At 44.4% G+C, this 23,379-nt stretch overlaps 1 protein-coding gene across 1 annotated transcript in view; it reads left to right on the top strand.

The window, feature by feature from the left end:
• MAP2K1 (mitogen-activated protein kinase kinase 1) overlaps positions 1 to 23,379 on the top strand; it is a 104,228-nt gene that overhangs the window by 38,668 nt on the left and 42,181 nt on the right. The window contains exons 2-5 of the mRNA XM_023220785.1: positions 10,507 to 10,717; positions 12,207 to 12,353; positions 16,432 to 16,509; positions 17,509 to 17,560. Of these exons, the coding sequence (XP_023076553.1) occupies positions 10,507 to 10,717; positions 12,207 to 12,353; positions 16,432 to 16,509; positions 17,509 to 17,560 (488 nt within the window). The remainder of the gene's footprint in view (positions 1 to 10,506; positions 10,718 to 12,206; positions 12,354 to 16,431; positions 16,510 to 17,508; positions 17,561 to 23,379) is intronic.

Raw genomic sequence — 23,379 nt, forward strand, 5'->3', positions numbered from 1 at the left:
AGGCATGCTTTTGTTTCATGCTGTTAGTTTGTGTTAGGCTGTTAGCCAGAGTTGAGCTGGGTTTGGGCTTTCTTTGTGATATTGTTAACTTAAATGCACCCATGCTTCTAATTTCTCCAGTAATGGGTTTTTATCTTGCACTTAGCGGGGAGCCTGAGTTGTATAGGTTTATTTTTTTCTCAGTCTTCCTACTGCTTCTTCAGCTCTGAACTGTCCCTTAATCCTTTGCTACAAAGGGACTTTTTCTCTACACTCTTGCCTCTCTCCTAGGGGTAAGCTGCAATTGCTTTTCAGTGGTTCTTAGCTTGAAGTCAAGGTAGGGAGGTTCTCATTGTCTTGATCCAGTCTCAATCTTTTTTTTTTTTTTTTTTTGAGACGGAATTTCACTCTTGTTGCTGAGGCTGGAGTACAGTGGTGCATTCTCGGCTCACTACAACCTCTGCCTGGGTTCAAGCGATTCTCTCTCCTCAGCCTTCTGAGTAGCTGGGATTACAGAATGTGCCACCAAGCCCAGCTAATTTTGTATTTTTAGTGGAGATGGGGTTTCTCCATGTTGGTCAGTCTGTTCTCAAACTCCAACCTTAGGTGATCTGCCCGCCTTGGCCTCCCAAAGTGCTGGGATTACAGGCGTGAGCCACTGTGCCCAGCCTCCAGTCTCCATCTTTAGCAGACCCTGTAAGTATAGACCTTGGGTTTGGGGTTTTCCCAGCATTCTTCCCCTTCCTCTGTATGGCAGCCAGACTTTGCATACCTGTGGCAGGTCTTGGGCAGGAGAAAGTTTTCTATACCTCCTTCAGCAGTAGTAGACTTTTGCTTTTGTTGGTGTTGAGCCCAGCTTTAGCCTTAGATTCTTCATCAACTAGGGGAAGCTGTGCTTCAATACAGTCATTCTTTTGCATGGTTCCTAATGTGCTTCCCTCAGTTTAGCAGAATTTTTTTTTTTTAACCTTTTCCTTGATGCTAGCTACTTGTGCATATCACATCTTGGCCGCCTACTCTTCTTCGCTTGCTGACAGATGTGTAGGTGAGAAAAGTCTCATAGTCATTGTTCCTGAAAGAAGTTTCCAGACCCACTTCCAGGGCCAGCGACATATGCAGGAAATCAGCTGCTGCTGGGCCAGGACAGAGCTGGTCTTTTTTTTTTAGTGGGGGATGGCGGGCGACAGGGCCAGGGACGTTCAGAATTTATTTTCCAACAGACAGATAGCATCAGCAAGTACAACTACAAGGGTATTTCCATAGATCATACATTCACAAGGCATTAGTTCGACAGTGAGACAGCCACTGGTGTGTTTTCTGAGACAATATCCCACTTCACAGTGTAAACAGGTACTATTATTGTGTTCACTTACAATTCCAGAAGGAAAGGCACACCTTGCCGGGGGGAAGAAAAGAGGGGAATCCCAAAGTAAGGTGCAACAACTAAGAGACAACACTTTGGCTACCAGTCTTGGATCCACATTTCAGTCAGGGCCTTCCACATAGAGGGGAAAGACTTCTCTCTCAGAAGTTAGGGTCTTTCTTCCTCCTTTCTTGTTAAACCGAGAGCAGTGTTTTGTTTGCTCAGTATTGACATGTACAAAAGGAGATTAGAAAAAAAGGCACCACAAAACCATCTTGAACGTTCAGCTCTTCCTGCCAATACATCAACTCTTAGGTTTTAGACAGGACCTGGGAATACTTCAGTGTTTTTTTTTTTTTTTTTTTTTTTGGTTGTTTGTTTGTTTTAAGTGAAAGCAAGTTTATTAAGAAAGCAAAGGGATAAAAGAGTGGCTACTCCATAGGCAGAGCAGCCCAGTGATCTTGAAGTAGGAAAATAGACACTGCGGCTACAAAAAATAAAAAGTAAATGAGGTAGAAAAAGCTTTCACACCCAGGACTTTGCTCTTCCGACTTCATAGCCTTCATGAAATATTCATCAAGAAGACAAAAAAAAATCTTTATAATTACTTGGCATAAGTCACACCAAGAAAATTCAACAAAAAAAAATTAGCATGTGTACCTGTGATAGGAAACACACCCTTCCATGAGTTTCTTCTCAAGAATGAAAACCCAGTTCTTCAGTAAAGTAGGCACTGGCAAACTAAGTCACCTGAGATTTCCTGCTCAGGTGCCCTTCTCTTCTGGGGTTCAGGAAGAGGAAGGCATCTAAGAAGTGTGGGAAAGGACATTGGCATGCTCCGGGCAGAGCTTGTCTTTCACATTGTGGTGAAACTACTAGAAAGAAGAAAAACATGCTTGTGGCTACTCTGTGCCTGCCAAATAGGTGTGAAGCCATTAGGAGTCAGAAGACCTGGGTTCAACTCTAATAGTCACTTACTCTGTGAACTTGTGCAAGTCACTTCTCTGTAGTTTTTCTTACAGTTGAAATAGGGCAGTTAAAGTAGGTGGTCTTTAAAGTTTTGTCCAATGCTAAAATTCTCTAATCCTAACATATCCTTCTGTAGTGTTATAAGGATAGAACTCTACAGCTAAATACCAGGGCTGTGCTTTTCTGCAAGCATAGTGGTTAGCTTCCCATGTTATATGGTTTGAAGCCCTGGTCGTTACTTCTTGCCTGCATATAAACCCCATTGACGAGTATCTCATCTTGTTTTTCCTTTGAGAATAAATTGTTTGTTTTGTCTTCCCAGGTCTTTGAGAATGCATAAGTTCCAGCACTAGAAGGCCCTCAGTGAAGTAACGAAAGGAGTATATACAGCTAAGGGCAATTTAAGTCAAAATGTGATAATAAGTAAAAAGTGGTTGTAGAAATTAAATGAAAGTGAAATTTTTTTTAAAAGTTGGAATCATCTAAATGCTAAATGCATATTTAATATTGTTTTGCTGTTGTAATCTAATTGGTTAAAAAGAATAACATTTGGGCCGGGCATGGTGGCTCACGCCTGTAATCCCAGCACTTTGGGAGGTTGAGGCGGGCAGATCATGAGATCAGAAGATCTAGGCCATCCTGGCCAACACAGTGAAACCTCATCATTACTAAAAATACAAAAATTAGCCGGGCGTGGTGGCGGGCATCTGTGGTCCCCACTACTCGGGAGGCTGAGGCAGGAGAATGGCATGAACCTGGGAAGTGGAGCTTGCAGTGAGCCGAGATCATGCCACTGCACTCCAGCCTGGGTGACAGAGCAAGACTCCATCTCCAAAAAAAAAAGAAAAGAATAACATTTGATAGTATTCATTGAGCACCTACTGTGAGCTAGATGAGTGTGGGTGAGCTCCTTTAGTCTCCTGACAACCCCATGATGTGTTTACTGTTGGCCCCATTTAACTGATGAAAAACCTGAAGCTTAAGGCTTTTAAGAAACCTCTCTGGCCAGGCGTTGGTGGCTTACCCCTGTAATCCCAGCACTTTGGGAGGCTGAGACTGGCACATCACAAAGTCAGGAGTTCGAAACCAGCCTGGCCAACGTGGTGAAATCCTGTCTCTACTAAAAATACAAAAGTTAACCAGGCATGGTGGCAGGTGCCCATAAACCCAGCTACTTGGGAGGCTGAGGCAGGAGAATCGTTTGAACCTGGGAAGTGAAGGCTGCAGTGAACCGAGATTGCACCATTGCACTTCAGCCTGGGCAACAAGGCAAGACTCTGTCTCAAAAAAAAAAAAAAAAAAAAAAAGAAACCTCTCCAACTTGACATGGCTATTCAGTGGCCAAATAGGGATTCATACCCAGATAGCCTGACTCCCAGGTTCAGGTCAAGGTACATTTTTATGTATCATAAATGCGTAGTTGATGAATTCTCAGAAACCAAACATGCCCCATAACCAGCCTTCAGATCAAGAACAGGGCATTACTAGCACCCAGGAATTCCCCTCCTTCTCTGTATTAGAGTTCACCAGAGAAACAGAACCAACAGCAGTTGTGTGTGTGTGTGTGTGTGTGTGTGTGTGTGTGAGAGAGAGAGAGGGTTATCGATGTTTATTTTAGGGAATTGGCTTATGTGATTGTAGAGGTCTGGTAAGCCTAAAATCTGCAGGGGTAAGCCAGCAAACTGGAGACCCAGGGTAGGGTTGCATGTAGTTCAAGTCCAGAGACAGGCTACCAGCAGAATTCCTTCTTTTGGGCAGGTCAGTCTTTGTTCTCTTAAGGTTTTCAACTGATTGGCTGAGGCCCATTCACATTATGGAGGGTAATTCACTTTAATCCAAGTTTACCAGTTTAAATGTTAATCTCATCCAAAAACCCCCACAAAAACCAAAAACATTTTCACAGAAACACCATGGCCCAGCCAAGTTGACACATAAAATTAACCATTGCACACCCCCTCTTAGTTACTTCCCCCGAAGGGTAATCACTTTCCTAATTTATAATTGCAAAGATTACTGTTGCCCTTTTTTGAATTTTCTTTTTTCTTTTTTTTTCTTTTCTTTTTTTTTTGAGACAGCATCTCACTGTCACCCAGGCTGGAGTGCAAGTGACATGATCTTGGCTTACTGTGACCTCCACCTCCCAGGCTCTGGCAGTTCTCTTACCTCAGCCTCCCGAGTAGCTGTGATTACAAGCACATGCCACCATGCCTGGCTAATTTTTATATTTTTGGTAGAGATAGGGTTTCACCATGTTGGCCAGGCTGGTCTCAAACGACTGGGCTTAAGTGATCCTCCTGCTTCAGCCTCCCGAAGTGCTAGGATTATAGGTGTGAGCCAGCATGCCTGGCTTTGAATTTTCTATAGATGGAATGACATAGTGTATTAGTCTGTTTTCACACTGGTTTATAAAGAACTGCCCAAGTCTGGGTAACTTATAAAGGAAAGAGGTTTAATTGAATCACAGTTCTGTATGACTGGGGAGGCCTCAGTAAATGTACAGTCATGGCATAAGGCAAAGGGGAAGCAAGGACCTTCTTCACATGGTGGCAAGAGAGAGAAGTGCCAGTAGGGGAAACGCCAGACACTTATAAAACCATCAGCTCTCATGAGAATTCACTCACTATCATGACAACAATGTGGGGGAAACTGCCCCCATGACTCAATCACCTCCCTGTCTCAACACATGGGGGTTACAATTTGAAATGAGATTTGGGTGGGGACATAGAGCCAAACCAGATCACATAGTACATACTCGTTTTGTGCCTGGCTTCTTTCACGGAGCACATATACACAATCCTAGAATTTGATTTCCTAGGTAGTTGAAGAGCCTCTCGTAGAGTAACCTGCAGGATTGAGGTATGGGAGGATATAGAACGCCTTCTCCAAGATGTCTGGGGCTATCCCTTGCCAGTGCATCTGCACTGCCCAACACAGATAGGCTAGCCTGTCATGGAATCTGGAAGTTGGTAAGCTGTGCTTTTGGCACCCTCTGCCTTCCTCTTTCAGGTCCATTCTCCTTTCCTGTCTTACTACTCCTTAGACGCCTAACCCTCAATCCTCAGCCATCCATGGTTTGACCTTACAGAGACCTATGGTGCCAGTTCTCTTTGTTCTCACATTGGCCCTGTCCATTGAAGCTCCTCAGCCCCTCAACTTGAACATGCCCCCATTCTTATTCTGTACCTCCTCAGATTACTGTCACATTGACAGACTTGGACCTCAGAGATAGACAACTTCTCCCTAATCTCCTCTCCTCCTTCCTATATACTTTTCTTATGTGTATGGAACTGAGGACCAGAAAGGAAGGTAACTTACCCAAGATCTCACAGATGGGTTAGTAGGAGTAGAAGGCATGGATCAAGGGATTGTATGCAGCCTTTATCTCTAGGTGCTGGTCTCTCTTATCTTGGGTCTGTCTCTTCTGCCTCTCCTTCCCTCTTTCCCTGCTACTTGACTTGTTTCCTGCCCTAGTAGCATTCCTGCTTGCCAGATGCCACAGGGGAAGGAGAACTTTACAACTCCCTGGGCTCTCTGGTGAGAACACCCACCTGCACGGGGACCCTTCCTCTCCTTCCTACAGTGATCGGTTGTCATCTTCTTTCCTTCCTTCAATGTACCCTCCTGGCAGAGGCCAGGCCTGCCGTTGAGGCTAGAGCAAGGCTCAGGTTGGGAGGCATGCGATTGTGGCCTATTTCTGTTTGGTGTGTGGCAGTTTGGAGATCCCATTTCTTTTTCTGGACATCACCCCCCTACCTCCTTCCATCATTCCTTAGGCCAGCCTCTAAATTCAGTGACCGTCAGGGTTGAAAAGGGCAGTGTGGGGCCTTGAAAGGAGCTCTCTCCTAGGAGTTAGGAGACCTGCCACCAGGGAACTATTTGAGCTTGTCCCTTTGGGCCTCAGTTTTCTCATCTGTAAAATGAGGGTTGGATAAGGTGGTCTTCAAGGTCCCTCCCTGGGATACATTTTATGCTGCTGCTTGATTTAAACCACTGAGCCACAAATGAAAGGTTCCAGTTGCAACAGTGTAATTAGACTTAGCAGATGGGTGAGATGAGAGGAAGGACATGTTCTTGCCCATAGGATTATCCTTTCCCACCCATTTCATTGCGCCTCCCTGGTGTTTTCAGAAAGCAAATGACAACCTTTGTTTTTCTCTGCATTCCCGTTCAAACCTATAATCTTCTTTTATCTTGATGAGCTTGTATTTACCGTTAGACAGCCATGATGCAGAATTCACGTTACAGTGTGTGGTTTTATCTCTGCCATGGTGAATGTGATGGAGGGTGGAGCCGATCACAGCTGGTCCCTGGAGAAAGGGCTGTGTGTGTCAGATTTATTGTGCTGGAGCTCCAGTTTTGTTTTGTTTTGTTTTTAAATCCCCAGTGTGAGTTTTGCTGATTTCAGTTAAAACTAAAGATTGTGAAGGGAGACAGAGACAGGTTCATGCCCTCTGAGTTTTAGAGATTGGTGATACGGTTGTTGGGTGAGGGCCTTCGCTCTTATATCCTTTGCTTAAAACATTTCACCTTGGAAAGGCAGAAATTAGCCTTGTTGAATATCTCCCTCTGCAAGAGGAAGAAATACTGAATACTGTTACATTATTGATTGGTATCTTTTTAATGAGTACTGAATCTTCATTTCACCTTCAGATAAAATGTTTTGTTTTTCATTCTCTTAAAAAAAAAAAAAAACCCTGAGTATTTTAAGAATAATTAAAGGAAAGGCACATAGTTTCTGGATCCTGCCGTTGCTGCCTTGGCCTCTCCTCCCCTTTCTCCACTTCCCCTCCCCTCCCCTCTATGTTAATGTATAAATGTGTCAAAAATTTCATGCTTCTTCCGTTAGTTTCTATTTTGACCCACCCCAGTGAATGAAATAAGCATGGAATTGTTACTCCTATTTTACAGAAGAGAAATCGTTATTTTTTTGTTGTTTTTATTTTTAAGTTCAGGGGCACGTGTGCAGGATGTGCAGATTTATGACCATAGGTTGACCTGTACCATGGTAGTTTTCTGCATAGATCATCCCATCACCTAGGTATTAAGCCCAGCATCTATTAGCTGTTCTTCCTTGTGCTCGCTCTCTTCTCCAACCGACAGGCCCCAGTGTGTGTTGTTCCCTCCCGTGTGTCCATGTGTTCTCATCATTCAGTTCCCACTTACAAGTGAGAACATGCAGTATTTGGTTTTCTGTTTCTGCGTTAGTTTGCTGAGAATAATGACCTCCAGCTCCATCCATGTTCCTGCAAAGGACATAATCTCGTTCCTTTTTATGGCTGCATAGTATTCCATGATGTATAGAAGAGAAATCTGAAATGTGGCATGGTTAAGTGATTTGTCCATGGTCACAGAGCTAGTTGATGAACAATTTGGGATAAGAATCCAGGACGCTTGAATACTAGTGATTTGTTATTTTGTCAACACTATTCCATCTCTACTCCTCACCCATACACACCTGCCATTAGGAAAGTCTTTGCCACCCCAGCCTACAGTCTTTGTCATTTCTCTCCCTGGCCACCTTCTGAAAGTACAGGTCAGAAGCCAGTTCCTTAGCTGGTGGGGTGGGTGGTTAAATGGCAAGACATAGGAGGTAGAGGAGGGAGAAAGGTAGCACAAAGCCCAGACTTAGGTTTTCCTCCAGAAGGTGTAAGAATTACTTATTTCAGAGAGCCAGGAAAGTGAACAGAGTCAGCAATCCCTTTTCCTTTGCAAATTGATTGAATTTCTATGGCAAGTATTAGCTGCAAGGCAGTGTTAATCTGCTCCAGTAGATCCATCATCAGATTGATGTGCAAGGGAGACAGGATTGTCTCTGGTGCAAAGGCCTCTTTGTGTAGGGCTCACCATCTTTATGTATGATTGAGCCCTGGTGTGTTAAATGCCTCACACTGGGATCTTACCCATGGTTGTCAGTTGCCTCCCTGGAAAGTATTGAGCTTTTTGAAGATAATATAGCATCATGGTTAAGGTGAGACATTTGTTCTCTCTGCCTGAATTTGAAACCTGGCTGTGCCACTTAGCAGCTATTTGACCTTTGACATCTTAGTTCACCTGTTTGTGCTTGAGTTTGCTCATCTGTTCCAATCAGGGGTTGTGGGTTAAATGACTTAATAAATGTAAAGCACTGAGGAGAGTTACAGTGTTGTGAGGAAAGCAGTTTTTCTTCCATGCAGCCGTCCTTCCCTTCTCCCATCATGCACTCTGTGTATGTGTGTGTTGACAGCTTTTGGAATCTGCATCTCTAGCTGGCCTGCTGAGCCCGTCAGGCAGCTGTAACCTCATTCAGGTTTTAGCCATGGGGTCCATCTACATTTGACATGTGTTTCTAAATGTGGTCCTCAGTAAGCTCCTTTGTGGGGAGACCTGGGAGAAAGGAAACCAGAGAGTGTGCACTGTGCACCCCCAGCCACACATATTCTGGGTTCCCACACCCTAGGGACTGGGGACACTGCAAGATATAGCTGAACCTTGCATGAAAATATTGAGTAGCTGTCTCAGTTTGCTTGGACTGCTGTTATAAAATATCATAGACCAGGTAGCTTAAACAACAATAGTTTGTTTCCCTACTGTTCTGGAGGCTGAAAGTCTAAGGGTAGGGTGCCAGCATGGTTGGGTTCTGGCAAGAGCCTTCTTCCTGGCCTGCAGACAGCCGCCTTCCTACTGTGTGCTTGCATGGCCTTTCTTTGATGTGTGCAGCGGGTGGGGTGAGGGGAAAATCAGTGAGGAAAATCAGCAGCCTCGGCCTTGCATCTTCTTTGGTTCCATGCGTGATGTTATTTGTAAGGCAGTGCCAGATCTCCTCATACGTGGAGAGGTAAGTCTTCGTTTCCCTGTCTTCTAGAGATTTGGGATAGAAGGTGTGAAGGAAGAGCAGATTATGCTTACTCTATCTTTTAAGCTCAGAACTGGAGTGTGTGTGTTGACAGGAACACCAACATGATGATGTATAGCAAAGGCCTATCTTGTCAGCTGTGTCACTCCAGCCACCCCACACGATTATCACTGACACGCTTCACCTCCCGGGACTTCAATTTGAAACCCAATGAAATCCAGTGAAACACAGTGGAAACTCTCTTACCACCTTCCTGTTAACCAGCTCACAGGAATGATGAACACTTTTCAGTTCCCTGGATGAAACACTCTGAGCAATGTCCACAGCATGCACTGCAGGAGGCTGCTCTCTGCCATACCCACTCGCTTCAGCACCCACTGGCTGAATTATGTGCTTACCAAGAGCCAGCTTGTTCCCAAACCCATTTGTTCAGCTGTAGCTGGTATTGTAGTTAAGTAATGTGTTTAGGTATCAGATAAACTGATGAAATATAACTGCAAATGAAGTGATTTCCCCCCCCCCATGAACACTAGTTAAAAGCTGTGGAAAGACTCATAAGTCCAAGTTACTAAAACACGTTACTGTCAAACTAGATGAACATTAAGATTGTGGGAAATCATAAAACTCTAAAATTTTAACGTTAACCAGCTTTAATGAATCAGGAATAGGAAATTGTCGACAATGTATTATGTTCTGGTCCGTGTGAGAGGATGATGTGGACTTCTTAACCAGTGGGTCCTCTTTGGACCCTTATTCAGAGTCTTGCCCTTTGTTAAAGAATGGGCAAATGAATGCATATTTATATACATTATGCAAAAATAATAACTTTAGATATATACTTTTTATGATTTTTTGCTGTGATTTTTTTGATTAACCTGGTCCAATGTAACCTGGACCTGATTGCATTGAAAATGAGGATTTCTACTGTGGTGATTCAGTTTAAAGTTGGTTTGATTTCATTTTAGTGAATTTAGGGAATTTTATTTTGTGTATGGTAAAAACAATAAAACCAACAGTAGTGGGGCTTTTTAAACTGGAGTTTTAAAGCGAATTAAGGTGGCTCATTCTGAATTTTAATAGGTTCTTTGGTTCCTTTCATTGACTTACAACATAGTGAGAAAGACCTAATTTTTTCATTTTATAAATAAGGAAATTGAAGCTCTGAGAGGTAAAGCATGTTGGTGATAGTCATCTGGGGTGGCTGGAGTGAAGTGGGCAGAGCCACAGTGGGAGGGGGCCTCCTCTCTAGCCTCACTCTGATTCTCTGTCTGGCCCCAGAGCTGGAGCTTTCCATGATAGGAGTACTTCTTTGGGTTGACTTCTCTGGTGACAGTATTGACTTGTGCTCCCTGCTTTGGAACAGGACCAACTTGGAGGCCTTGCAGAAGAAGCTGGAGGAGCTAGAGCTTGATGAGCAGCAGCGAAAGCGCCTTGAGGCCTTTCTCACCCAGAAGCAGAAGGTGGGAGAACTGAAGGATGACGACTTTGAGAAGATCAGTGAGCTAGGGGCCGGCAATGGCGGTGTGGTGTTCAAGGTCTCCCACAAGCCTTCTGGCCTGGTCATGGCCAGAAAGGTGAGTTTGCCTTGATTAACAGGTAATTTTGGATTATCTCTCAGGGTACCTAGAAGCCTGGGGACCAGGGTAGAAGGAAGACTGACTTTACTTAATACCTTTTTGTGCTGTTTGATGGAGTTTCGCTCTTGTTGCCCAGGCTGGTGTGCAACCTCCACCTCCTGGGTTCAAACGATTCTCCTGCCTCAGCCTCCCGAGTAGCTGGGATTACAGGCATGCGCCACCATGCCTGGCTAATTTTTTGTGTTTTTAGTAGAGACAGGGTTTCTCCATGTTGGTCAGGCTGGTCTTGAACTCCTGACCTCAGGTAATCCGCTCGCCTCAGCCCCACGAAGTGCTGGGATTACAGGCATGAGCCACCGTGCCCGGCCGTGCTGTTTGAATTTTGAATGCATGTTATTTATCAGATTATGGATAAACACACTAATGACTGTGTTAGTGTATTAATCCCCATCCCATCTGGAAAATAATGACTCTTCTTTAACCTTCTGTGTGCTGTGGAAGGAATGCCAAGGTACCTGTTTATTGCTTATCAGGTGCTGGAGAAGCTACTTTCATTCACCCAGCCCCAGTGATGCACAAAACAAGGATTTCAAGTTGTTTCCCACTTGTGCTCCAGCCCTGCCAGTGAATCCCCTTTATCTTCCTGCATTACAGCATCTGAACTCGCCATCATAGGATGTACTTGTAGAGCTGGACTTCCCTTTCCTGTCTACCCTTGGTCCTCTTTTGGAATATAGCCCCTTGCTCCAGAGAGGTTGGGCTCTTCGATGTTTTTTTGCACATTGTGTTCACTCCCGTGCCCATAATTTTTTTGTGAGTGCTGTTCCTTCTGTCTTTTCAAACAATACCCATCTTCTAGGTCCACCTCTTGTCTAGCTTATACCATGTGCCCCAGCCCACACTGGTAACCCCTGCGTCCATGTTCTCTGACACTCGCTGTCTGTGGGATTTTTTAGAAGTTCAACCTTACTGCGTAGCTAGCTATTTAATGTGACTGTCACTTGTATCCCCAGCTGGAACAAGGGAAAATGTTAGGGTGACATAAGGTAGCACGTTAGACTTTGGCTCAGTCTCAACCACATCAGGCTTCTGAGCTCAAGGAAGAATCTCTTGGGCAGCCTAGGTTAGCATACCTGAGTCCCTCATACCCTTCTGCTTTCACAGTTCTTGAGTGTGAACCAAATCCTGAAGGTCAATTTCTCTTCTTATCTGAGCTCCAAAGCCTCTCTCGGAGTAAGCCTTCCCTTAACTTTGTTCCTGTCTAGGCTCCCAGGAGCCGAGGCACAGCTGGGACAGCCCCCATTGCCAATGCCCTCCTTAGTACAGTGACACTCAGTTCTTGGTTGAGCAGAAACTTGTTTGTTACAACTTAACCTGTTTCTCCTGTCTCTACCTTTAAGAGCTTAAACATTTAACAAGACTACATCTTTTGTCCCTTCCTCCCTCTTTCTTTCATAAAACTTCTCTTTCTTCTACCTTTCTCCAGCTAATTCATCTGGAGATCAAACCCGCAATCCGGAACCAGATCATAAGGGAGCTGCAGGTTCTGCATGAGTGCAACTCTCCATACATCGTGGGCTTCTATGGTGCATTCTACAGTGATGGCGAGATCAGTATCTGCATGGAGCACATGGTATGTGACACCCTCTCAGCCTCTGGAGCAATGGCCTTAAGAGTTGGGTGGCTGTGGCCTAATCTTTGGTCTGGGAGGTGACCAGCTGCCTCCATGCTGCTCCTGGGATCCATATCACTATCTGAGGCATCTGGGAAGTCTGACTGTAGAGCTTGGGATATTCACAAGATGTCAGACCTCCTTTCTAGGTCCTTGCCTCTCTTCAAAGAAATGGCAGTATTCCTGGTGGATGTACCTAGAGCACCTCTCGTAGTTTTTTTTTTTTTTTTTTTTTTTTTCAGATGACCCTAAGATGTGATGTAAGTAAAATCTGGTAAATAACAGTTTAAATCCATTTCTTGTGTACAATGCTGTATGCTAGGTGTGAGGCTCTGGGATTATGAAGATGATATAATCTACTGTAAGGGCAGCCTCTAGGGTTTCTCTGGGTTTCTGCATGATGCACATTAGTGGAAAGAGAGGGCAGTGGAGAGAGAGGGCATTCATAGGCTAATTAATTATATGCGTGTTAGCTGCCAGTCATTTTACCACTACGTGCTTGGAATCCCTCCTTGTCTTCAGATATAAGTCTTCCAACACATCGTGCAACTTAGGGAATTCTTCAAGTGTTGATCTTTGCTTTATTCTCCCTGGGCTGATGGCTTAGAGATGAGGGCTGACGTGAGTCTGCACACTTGGTGGCTGTCATGCTTTCAGTCCAGTATTGTGTCTCTCAGCTCCTACCCCATTTTCTTCCTGATACTTTAGACCTGTCCTGACCTCTAGAATAGGGGTCCTGGTATGCAGCCTTAGTGAACTTTAGAATAACCCTCCTGGGAGGATTCTCTACTTGTGTCTCCATTATTTTGAACCTCTCTTTGTTGTAATGATCACGAAGTGCTGCATCCACTGTTATAGGCATCTGCCGACATTTATGGGTGCCATATGGAACCTAAATCCTAAAAACATCTTCTGCACATCTAAAGGTTAGAGAAAGTGCTTGTTCTCTCTTTCCTCAATGAGAGCAAAGCATTCTCCGTGGGAAGCATGTGAACGTTTCTGGCTTGGTCCTAGTCCTTGGCCTGGGCTGCTGATTATTTTCTACTTGGGTCCTGGCTTCCCCTCAGGGAGCTGTTTCTTACCCCTTGGGTTTCTTGTGTTCTTTTTTTTTTTTAATTTTATTTATTTTTATTTTTTAGGGTGGTGAAGGGTCCCTCCCCCCCTCCTTTTTTTGAGACTGAGTCTCGGTCCTGTCGCCCAGGCTGGAGTGCAGTGGCACGATGTCGGCTCACTGCAATTTCCGCCTCCCAGGTTCAAGAGATTCTCCTGCCTCAGCCTCCAGGGTAGCTGGGATTACAGGTGTGCACCACCACGCCCCACTGATTTTTTTTTTTTGAGACGGAGTCTCGCTCTGTCGCCCAAGCTGGAGTGCAGTGGCGCGATCTCCACTCACTGCAAGCTCTGCCACCTGGGTTCACACCATTCTCCTGCCTCAGCCTCCTGAGTAGCTGGGACTACAGGTGCCCACCACCACGCCCGGCTAATTTTTGTATTTTTAGTAGAGACGGGGTTTAACCATGTTAGCCAGGATGGTCTTGATCTTCTGACCTCATGATCTGCCTGCCTTGGCCTCCCAAAATGCTGGGATTACAGGATTGAGCCACCGTGCCTGGCCCTAATTTTTTTTTTATCATTAGTGGAGATGGGATTTCACCGTGTTGGCCAGGCTGGTCTCAAACTCCTGACCTCATGATCTGCCCACGTCAGCCTCCCAAAGTGCTGGGATTACAGGTGTGAGCCACCATGCTAAGCCAATCTTTTTATTTTTCTTTCTTTTTTTTTGTTGAGACGGAGTCTCACTCTGTTGCCCAGGCTGGAGTGCAGTGGCTGGATCTCAGCTCACTGCAAGCTCCACCTCCCGGGTTTACGCCATTCTCCTGCCTCAGCCTCCCGTGTAGCTGGGACTACGGGCACCCGCCACCTCGCCGGTTTTTGTATTTTTTAGTCGAGACGGGGTTTCACGAGGTCAGGATGGTCTCGATCTCCTGACTCCGGAGGCCCATCTCGGCCTCCCAAAGTGCTGGGATTACAGGCTTGAGCCACCGCGCCCGGCTGCCAATCTTTTTATTTTTCTTACATTGACCTCTTGAGCTACTAGGAGGCTTCTTTCTTTACACTGACCTTTTTTGAGATGCTAGGTGGCGTCCTTATTCTGGAATTCTTTATTCACTTTGAACTTACAGATGTTGATCACATCTCTTGTGCCCTTGCCATGTCCTCCTCTTCCTTCAAGCCTTCCTTCTCCTTCAGGAGAAGATGACACTGGAAATGACTGGGGTTGGTTTCCCATTCTCTTGGCCCATTTCCAGTGACTGCAGGTCAGTTTTTTCCCCCCATGGATTTGGCTCTCTGGAAATAGTGAGATGTTCCTGCACAAGTCTCTAAATCAGAAAATATCTCTGGAGTTACCGTGGGAAGCCTGAGACTGGGAGGGGAAAATGTTTCAAGGGCCAAGCACAGTGTCTGGCACCCGTTGGTTGGTGTGTGTTGAGTTACTGAATGAGGGTGGCCAGGATGGGGAAGACCTGGTCAGGCTTGGGGCTTGGTGGGGGAGGGTTAGGCCTTGGAGCTTGCCATAGGACCTTTTGGCCCTGAGTATACATAGACCCAGAGGGCAACTAGAACAGTCAGTCAGTAGCAGTGGAGAGGCTCAGGTGATGCTGGAGCATCTAGATGGACCATGTAGGAAGCAGCTGTGGCCTGAAGACCAGAAGACCAGGCAGCCATGAGAGCCAGAGTGGCTTTCTGCTTCAGCTCTGGGCACTCTCAGCCCTTTCTTGTTCCTGAGCAGGTCCTCTAGCAGGAAAGGCCCTGCCCTGGCTTCCTGTGGGTGGAAAATTCTGACTGTGGGCTCTTGCTTCCCTCGGACCTTCTGCTTTGCCTCAGCTCCAGCATTTCAAAGGTGTTGTCAGGTAGAGAGAACTCTGTTTGATAGCCACATCCCAGCTTCTGAAGGTCTTTGGTCCTCTCTGTCACAGTCTTTGCATGAGTTTTGTGTCATGAATATTATTTTCCCAACACTTTATTATTAAAATTTTCACAGGCCGGGCGTGGTGGCTCACACCTGTAATCCCAGCACTTTGGGAGGCTGAGGTGGGAGGATCGCTTGAGCCCAGGATTTCAAAACCAGCCTGGGCAACATAGGGAGACCTCATCTCTATTAAAAAAAAAAAAGAAAAAAGAAAAAGATTTGAAAAATGAAAAATAAGACTGTAACAAGGGCACATGGGAGTTATAAACCGGGAACCATAGATGAAAACTTTTATATATATATATATATAAAATAATACCACAGTTATATTTTATTGAAAGTTGCATATTTCCCCTATTAGTAAATGTATTGAGGGCAGAAACCAGCTGTTTTTCATATATCTGACCCCCATAGAAACTAACACAGTCTGTGGTACTTTGTAGGATTTGTGGGGTGAATTATTGCTTTCTATGACATTTTTCTTTGGATTGATAATTATGATTTGTTAGCACAATACCAAATGTACCTTGTGACATACGTGATAGTGATAAAATGGCCAGCATTTGTTGAGCACTTATTATGTGCCATATGTTCTAAGTGCTTTATATCTATTAGCTGGTTTAATCCTTATGTAGCCCTGTGATTATTATAATAGCCTAGTGATTATCCTCATTTTGCAGGTTGAGTTACTTAGTCAAGTTCCCCAGATAGTAAGCAATAGAGTTGGAATTCACATTTATAGTTTGCTTCTAGAGCCTGCGCCCCAAACCACTATATTATATTGTTATTTCAGTGCAAATCAGGCCTTTTTGTGACTACTGAATTAGTAATTGAATGATATTCGTGGGATTAGAGTTGTTATTTGACACCTCCCACAGTGGTTTGCATTCATACCATATTTGATGTCAGCAATAAACCAATGGGTGCTTACTCTTAACCTTTTAGGAGGATTTGCCTGAGATTCACTTTCCTCATGAGGTTTAAAGATTCATTTTCTTCCCGAAAGTTATCCCTTGAAAGAATAGTTAGAAACATTGTCACTAACTGGTCTGGTATTCTCATTCTTAGGATGGAGGTTCTCTGGATCAAGTCCTGAAGAAAGCTGGAAGAATTCCTGAACAAATTTTAGGAAAAGTTAGCATTGCTGTGAGTATGTTATGAAGGTTTTCTTCTAAGTTCCTCATTGGTAAGTTAATGAGTTGGTAGGAAATGGACAAGAGAGGAAGATGGGAAGTCATTGAGGGGAAAGTTTGTTTAAAATAGTGGTATTTTCTCAGTAGAGTCTTCCCTGTCTGGAGTCTGTAGACACTGTTGTCTCTCTTGCATTAGAATGAGAAATGTGACTTTCTTCATATTAAAATCTGTGTGTCTTGAAAACCAGGGGCCAGGCACAGTGGCTTGCACTTGTAATCCCAGCACTTTGCGAGGCCGAGGTGGGAGGATTGCTTGAGCCCAGGAGTTCAACTCCAGCCTGGGCAACATCATGAGACTTCACTTCTCCAAAAAAATAAACAGCTGGGCATGGTGGTGCACACGTGTATTCCCAGCTACTTGGAAAGCTGAGGTGGGAGGATCACTTGAGACTCGGCTGCAGTGAGCCATAATCCATAATTGTGCTATTGCACTTCAGTCTGGGTGACAGAGTGAGACCCTGTCTCAAAACAAAACAACTCTATATACCATGTAAAAAGATGGTTGCTTGATAAGGCAGGTTAAGAAAATGAAACAAAAGAATAAAAAATAAGGGGCTGTGTGCAGTGGCTCGTGCCTGTAATCCCAGCACTTTGGGAAGTGGAGGCGGGCAGATCATCTGAGGTCGGGAGTTCGAGAACAGCCTGACCAACATGGAGAAACCCCATCTCTACTAAAAATACAAAATTAGCCAGGCATGGTGGTGCATGCCTGTAATTCCATCTACTCAGGAGGCTAGGCAAGAGAATTGCTTGAACTCAGGAAGGGGGTGGTTATGGTAAGCCAAGATTGCACCATTGCACTCCAGCCTGGGCAACAAGAGTGAAACTCTGTCTCCAAAAAAAAAAAAAAAGAGGGCAAATTTGTGATGATGATAAATGAAGTATTTTCCTAGAGTATTTTAAAATAGATTATTTTTCTAATCACCAGTATTTTGTCTTCCCGTTCCTCTAGGTAATAAAAGGCCTGACATATCTGAGGGAGAAGCACAAGATCATGCACAGAGGTAAGAAGTTATTTGCTAGTTGTTGTGCTTTGAATTTTAGATATAATCCAAAGGTTGTTGCTTCCTCTTTTTTGTACATTTTGTTTTCGTGTGAAAGCCTTTTAATAACATGTTAAATCTTTTATTAAAAGTCATTGTTTAGTTTGGTGGCTGGGGCAGCAATTCCCACCCTCTTTTTGGTCTTGCTACACCTATTGCCTATAGCTGTGATGGACATAGTCATAGTCACCCTGGAAGTCCAGCTAAGAGCCTCAGCCAGACCTTAGTTATCCAGTCTCCGGTGTCACTTTTCACTGGACTAGATTGGGCATATGCCCAATGTCAGGACTGGCCAGCTGCATATGAGTTTTGCTATAAAAGAAACTGATTTGTTGCTCGGTGCAGTGGCTCACGCCTGTAATCCCAGCACTTTGGGAGGCCCAGGCAGGCAGGTGGATCACGAGGTCAGGAGTTTGAAACCAGCCTGACCAACATGGTGAAACCCCGTCTCTACTAAAAATACAAAAATTAGCCGCCAGCCATGGTGGCGAGCTCCTGTAATCCCAGCTACTTGGGAGGCTGATGCAGGAGAATCGCTTGAACCCAGGAGGTGGAGGTTGTGGTGAGCCGAGATTGCAGTGCTGCACTCCAGCCTGGGCGACAGAGCAAGATGCTGTCTCAAAACAACAACAGGAACAACAACAACAAAACACATTAAAAAAATAAACTGATTTATTTTAATAAAGGTACACATAGACTTACCATGTGAGCATACCATCTTAGGCATTTGTCCAAGATGAAAGATAACATATATCCACACAAATATTTAAAGAAGCTGTATTTCTTGTAGAAACAACTGAAATATCCTTCAACAGGCAAAGAGAGAAACAAATTGTTGTATATCTATACAATAGAATACTCTTCAGCAATAAAAATGAATAGACTACTGATACACGTAACTTTGAATTTCAGAAACATTTATGCTGAGTGAAAGAAGCCAGACACAAAACAGCTCAAACTATTTCCATTTATATGAAATTACAGAGAGAATAACAACAAATCCATAGTGGCAGAAAGTAGATCAGTGGTTGCCTGAGGGGTCTAGGGAGAGATTAAAGGGGCATGAAGGAACTTTTTGGGGTGACACAAATGTTACATCTTTTTTTTTTTTTTTTTTTTTTTCCCAAGAGCACAAATCCACTTGTATTTATTGACTTCTCATTAGTTTAAATCCTTGAAGGGGGCTGGGTGCGGTGGCTCATGCCTGTAATCCCAGCATTTTGGGAGGTCGAGGCGGGCGAATCACCTGAGGTCAGGAGTTCGAGACCAGCCTGGCCAACATGGCGAAACCTCGTCTCTACTAAAAGTACAGAAAATTAGCCGGGCGTGGTGGCAGGTGCTTGTAATCCCGGCTACTCAGGAGGCCGAGGGAGGAGAGGCTTGAACCCAGGAGGCGGAGGTTGCAGTGAGCCAAGATCGCACTACTGCTCTCCAGCCTGGGTGACAAGAGCGAGACTCTGTCTAAAAAAAAAAAAAAAAAATCCTTGAGGGGGTACAACACCACTTGGATTCCTTAGCAGGAAGAGAACTTCAGAATTTGGCACAAACTATGCCACTGGTTCTGTGGGCCCAAGTTACCTGTCTCCAGATTACTCCGGTGTTGTTTGGTTTGCCGCCAGGAGTTACTATATTGTTCTTTGCTTTGTATACGTAAGCCCATCTCTTGCCCAAATAGAATTGTGTTTCATCTCGGGCGTAAACACTTTCAACTTTAGGAAGAACTGTCTTCTCCCATTGGTTCTGGATACCCTGTTTGTAGCCAGCAAAAATGGCCTTGTACCACAGCCTTCCACATATTTCCTTTTAGAAGTCCTGTTCCCAGCAGACCTCCATAGGATCCAAGATGGCGGGAAGGGCAAATGTTACATCTTGACAATGGTGATGGATACATGGGTATATGCATTCATTGAAAGTCAACTGTCCACTAATGTGACTGCATTTTATAGTATATAAATTATACCTTGGTATAGTTGCTTTTTAAAAAGATGAAGCCAGAGAACAGGAAATTGGTAAACATAGTGCTGTCGGCCATGTCCCTTCTGCCGCAGCACTGTCAACAGTGACTGCTGTAGGGAGGAGAGCTGAAGAGGAGATGAGTGGACTAGGGTGGGCTGGTGGAACTGAATGGACAGCTTACAAACCCCATAGAGTAGGTGATACATCACAGGTGAGCAAGCTGAGCACTGAGTGGAACCACCTTTGACATGGCTGACTCCTGGATGCATTTTTTTTTTTTTTTTTTTGACGTCCCCCTTCTCTCCCCTAGTGTTCTTTTTGTTAGTCTCACCTCTTCCAGTACTGAGCTTTCAGGTCTTCAGGTAGAGGTCACTTAATTATGACAGTGTTTGCAAGTGTTGGAGGGTGTTCTGATTCAGTAGGTCAGGGGTAGGGCACAGGGACCTGAAAATTTAAAAATAGGAAATTAGCAGGGCGTAGTGGCTCATACATGTAATCCCAGCACTTTGGGAGGCCGAGGCGGGTGGATCACTTGAGGTCAGGAGTTTGAAACCAGCCTGGCCAACATGGTGAAACCCTATCTCTACTAAAAATACAAAAATTAGCTGGGCGTGGTGGCACATGCCTGTAATCCCGGCTACTCAGGAAGCTTAGGCAAGAGAATTGTTTGAACCTGAGGGGCAGAGGTTGCAGTAAGCTGAGATTATGCCATTGCACTCTAGCCTGGGCAACAGAGACACTGTCTCAAAAAAAAAAAAAAAAGTTTAATTGTAAAAAAATATATACATAAAGTTTACCACTTTCTCAAGTCTTCAGTGTATAGTTCAGAGGCATTAAGTATATTCACATTGTTGTGCAGCCATCGCCACCATCCATCTCCAGAACTTTTTTCATCTTGCAGACGTCAAGCTCTGTATCTATTTAACAACTCTCACCGGATGTGGTGACTGACGCCTGTAATCCCAGCGCTTTGGGAGGCCGAGGTGGGCAGATCATCCGAGGTCAGGAGTTCGAGACCAGACTGGCCAACATGGCGAAACCCCCGTCTTTACTAAAAATACAAAAATTAGCTAGGCATGGTGGCACACACCTGTAATCCCAGGTACTTGGGAGGCCAGGCATGAGAATCCTTTGAACCTGGGAGGCAGAGATTGCAGTGAGCTGAGATTGTGCCACTGCACTCCAGCCTGGGCGGCAGGGCAAGACTCCATCTCAACAAAAAACAAACAAAAAAAAACCCACTCTTTCTCCCTTTCCCCATCCGTTGGAAACCACCAATCTACCTTCTGTGTCTATGAGTTTGACTACTCTAGGTACCTCATATAAGTGGAATTATGCAGTGTTTGTCCTTTAGGGACTGGCTTGTTTTAGTTAGAATAATGTCTTCATGGTTCATCCATGTTATATGATGTGCTAGACACTGGTTCTTAAGTAAGCACTGGTTCTAATGGTGTGGTCCATAGCCACACTTTGGGAAACGGTGCATTGGGGGTAGAGTGAGTAGCTACGTGGGCTGTCTAGAAAGAGGAGTAATGGCAGCTTGTCCCTAGTGGGATTTGTAGGGAGAAAAGAAATAGAAAATGAAGCACAAAGAAGAATGTTGTACAAGTGTTCCCTCTCATTCCAGGGAAAATTTCTCAAAATATTGAAAAATTTCTGTCTGTGATAGACTTGTAGTTGGAATTTGCATGACCAGCTTATAGCTTGTACATATGGTTCAGTTTTGTACATCTATTAATTTCAACCTGGGGCCGTCAAACTGCATTGTTAAGAACTACAGACTATTGGCTGGGCGCAGTGGCTCACACCTGTAATCCCAGTATTTTGGGAGGCCGAGGCGGGTGGATCACCTGAGTTTGGGAGTTGTAGACCAACATGACCAACGTGGAGAAACCCCATCTCTACTAAAAATACAAAAAATTAGCCGGGCGTGTTGGTGCATGCCTGCAATCCCAGCTATTTGGGAAGCTGAGACAGGAAAATCGATTGAACCTGGGAGGCAGAGGTTGCAGTGAGCCGAGATTGCGCCATTGCACTCCAGCCTGGGCAACAAGAGCGAAACTCTGTCTAAAAAAAAAAAAAAAACTAGCCACTATTCTGACAAGAGCCAAGGAAACTCAGAGCTAACATTTAAAAAGAAAACTAGACTTCTTCTGAAATTATTAGGAGTTACTGGTGAAGGACTTGCCCTCTCACCATAAACAGCCATAAAACTGGAAAACATACATGTGAAACAGTTGTAATCAGACTCTGAACAACAGATAAGGTAGGACTGTGATCAGTGAGAGATAAGAAACAGAAGCAGTAATCCCTATGATTGCTTCAGCTTTTTGCCTGGAAGTACTTTTTAAATCCCACCCCCATTCCCCTTTTTTGAGACAGGAACTTGATCTGTTACTTTGGCTAGAGTACAGTGGCTCGATCTCAGCTCATTGCAGCCTTAAACTCCCAGGCTCAAGCAATTCTGCCACCTCAGCCTCCCAAGTAGCTGGGACTACAGATGTGCATCACCACATCTGGATAATTTTTAGATTTTTTTGTGGAGTAGGGATCTGGCTTCGTTGCCCAGGCTGGTCTCAAATTCCGGGACTCAGGTAGTCCTCCTGCCTCAGCCTCCCGAAGTGCTGGGATTACAGGTATAAGCCACTGCATCTGGCGTATAAATCCCCTCGAGTCTGTTGGTGAATACTGATCTGCACATGTGCAGGGTGAAAGTTCATCAGACCAGACAGAAAATTACCAAGGAGCTATATGTCGAACAATTCCCAGAGTTTACACAGGGCTGTGAGAAGTTCAAGTTCAACCATTCAGAATGGAAAGCCATAAAAATGAAACGCAATAGAGACCCCAGAAAAGTCACCTTAGTTACCAGGTTAAACTAGCTCCAGGGAAAAGTTTTTAAAAGCTGTCCAATAAAACAAGTCTCTGAAAGGTCAGTCTGATCTACAAGTTACTTAACAACATGGCAAAACAAAGTTTAACACTCGAAGACAATAGAATGTAAACACCCAATTCAGTGTCCAGCATCTAATAAAAGCAATTACCAGACTGGCAAAGAGGCAGGAAAAGCCAGGCCATACCAAAAGAAAAACCAATCAGTAAGAAGAGATCCAGAAATGAAAGAGATAATGGAATTAGCAGAAAATGACTTTAAGAGATATGAGGCCAGGCGTGGTGGACCAGCCTGGGCAGCATAGTGAAACCCCATCTGTACTTAAAAAAAAAAAGAAAAAGGAAAAAAAACAGAAGAGATGTTATAAATATACGGGCAAGTATTTAAAGGGAAAGATGAGTATATAGGCAGAAAAATGGAAGATAAAAAGAACTATGAAATTTCTTTCTTTCTTTTTTTTTTTTGAGACGTAGTCTCGCTCTGTCGCCCAGGCTGGAGTGCAACGGCACGATCTCAGCTCACTGAAAGCTCCGCCTCCCAGGTTCAGGCCATTCTCCAGCCTCAGCTTCCCATGTAGCTGGGACTACAGGCACCCGCTACCACGCCCGGCTAATTTTTTTGTATTTTTATTTTTAGTAGAGAGGGGTTTCACCGTGTTAGCCAGGATGGTCTCGATCTCCTGACCTCGTGATCCACCCGCCTTGGCCTCCGAAAGTGCTGGGATTACAGGCGTGAGCCATCGCACCTGGCCGGAACCGTAAAGTTTCTATGGATGAAAATTTCAGTATCTGAAGTGAAAAATTGATTTTCTTGTGCAGATTAGTCCCTACATAAGAAAGGACCAGTTAACCTGAAGATACTCTAATAGAGCTATAGAAACTGAAGCACAAAGAGGAAAAGACTAGAAAGAGATAAAGAGCAGAACCTCAAA

This window comes from Piliocolobus tephrosceles, chromosome 6 (assembly GCF_002776525.5).
Source record: "Piliocolobus tephrosceles isolate RC106 chromosome 6, ASM277652v3, whole genome shotgun sequence".
NCBI classification, from domain to species: Eukaryota; Metazoa; Chordata; class Mammalia; order Primates; family Cercopithecidae; genus Piliocolobus; species Piliocolobus tephrosceles.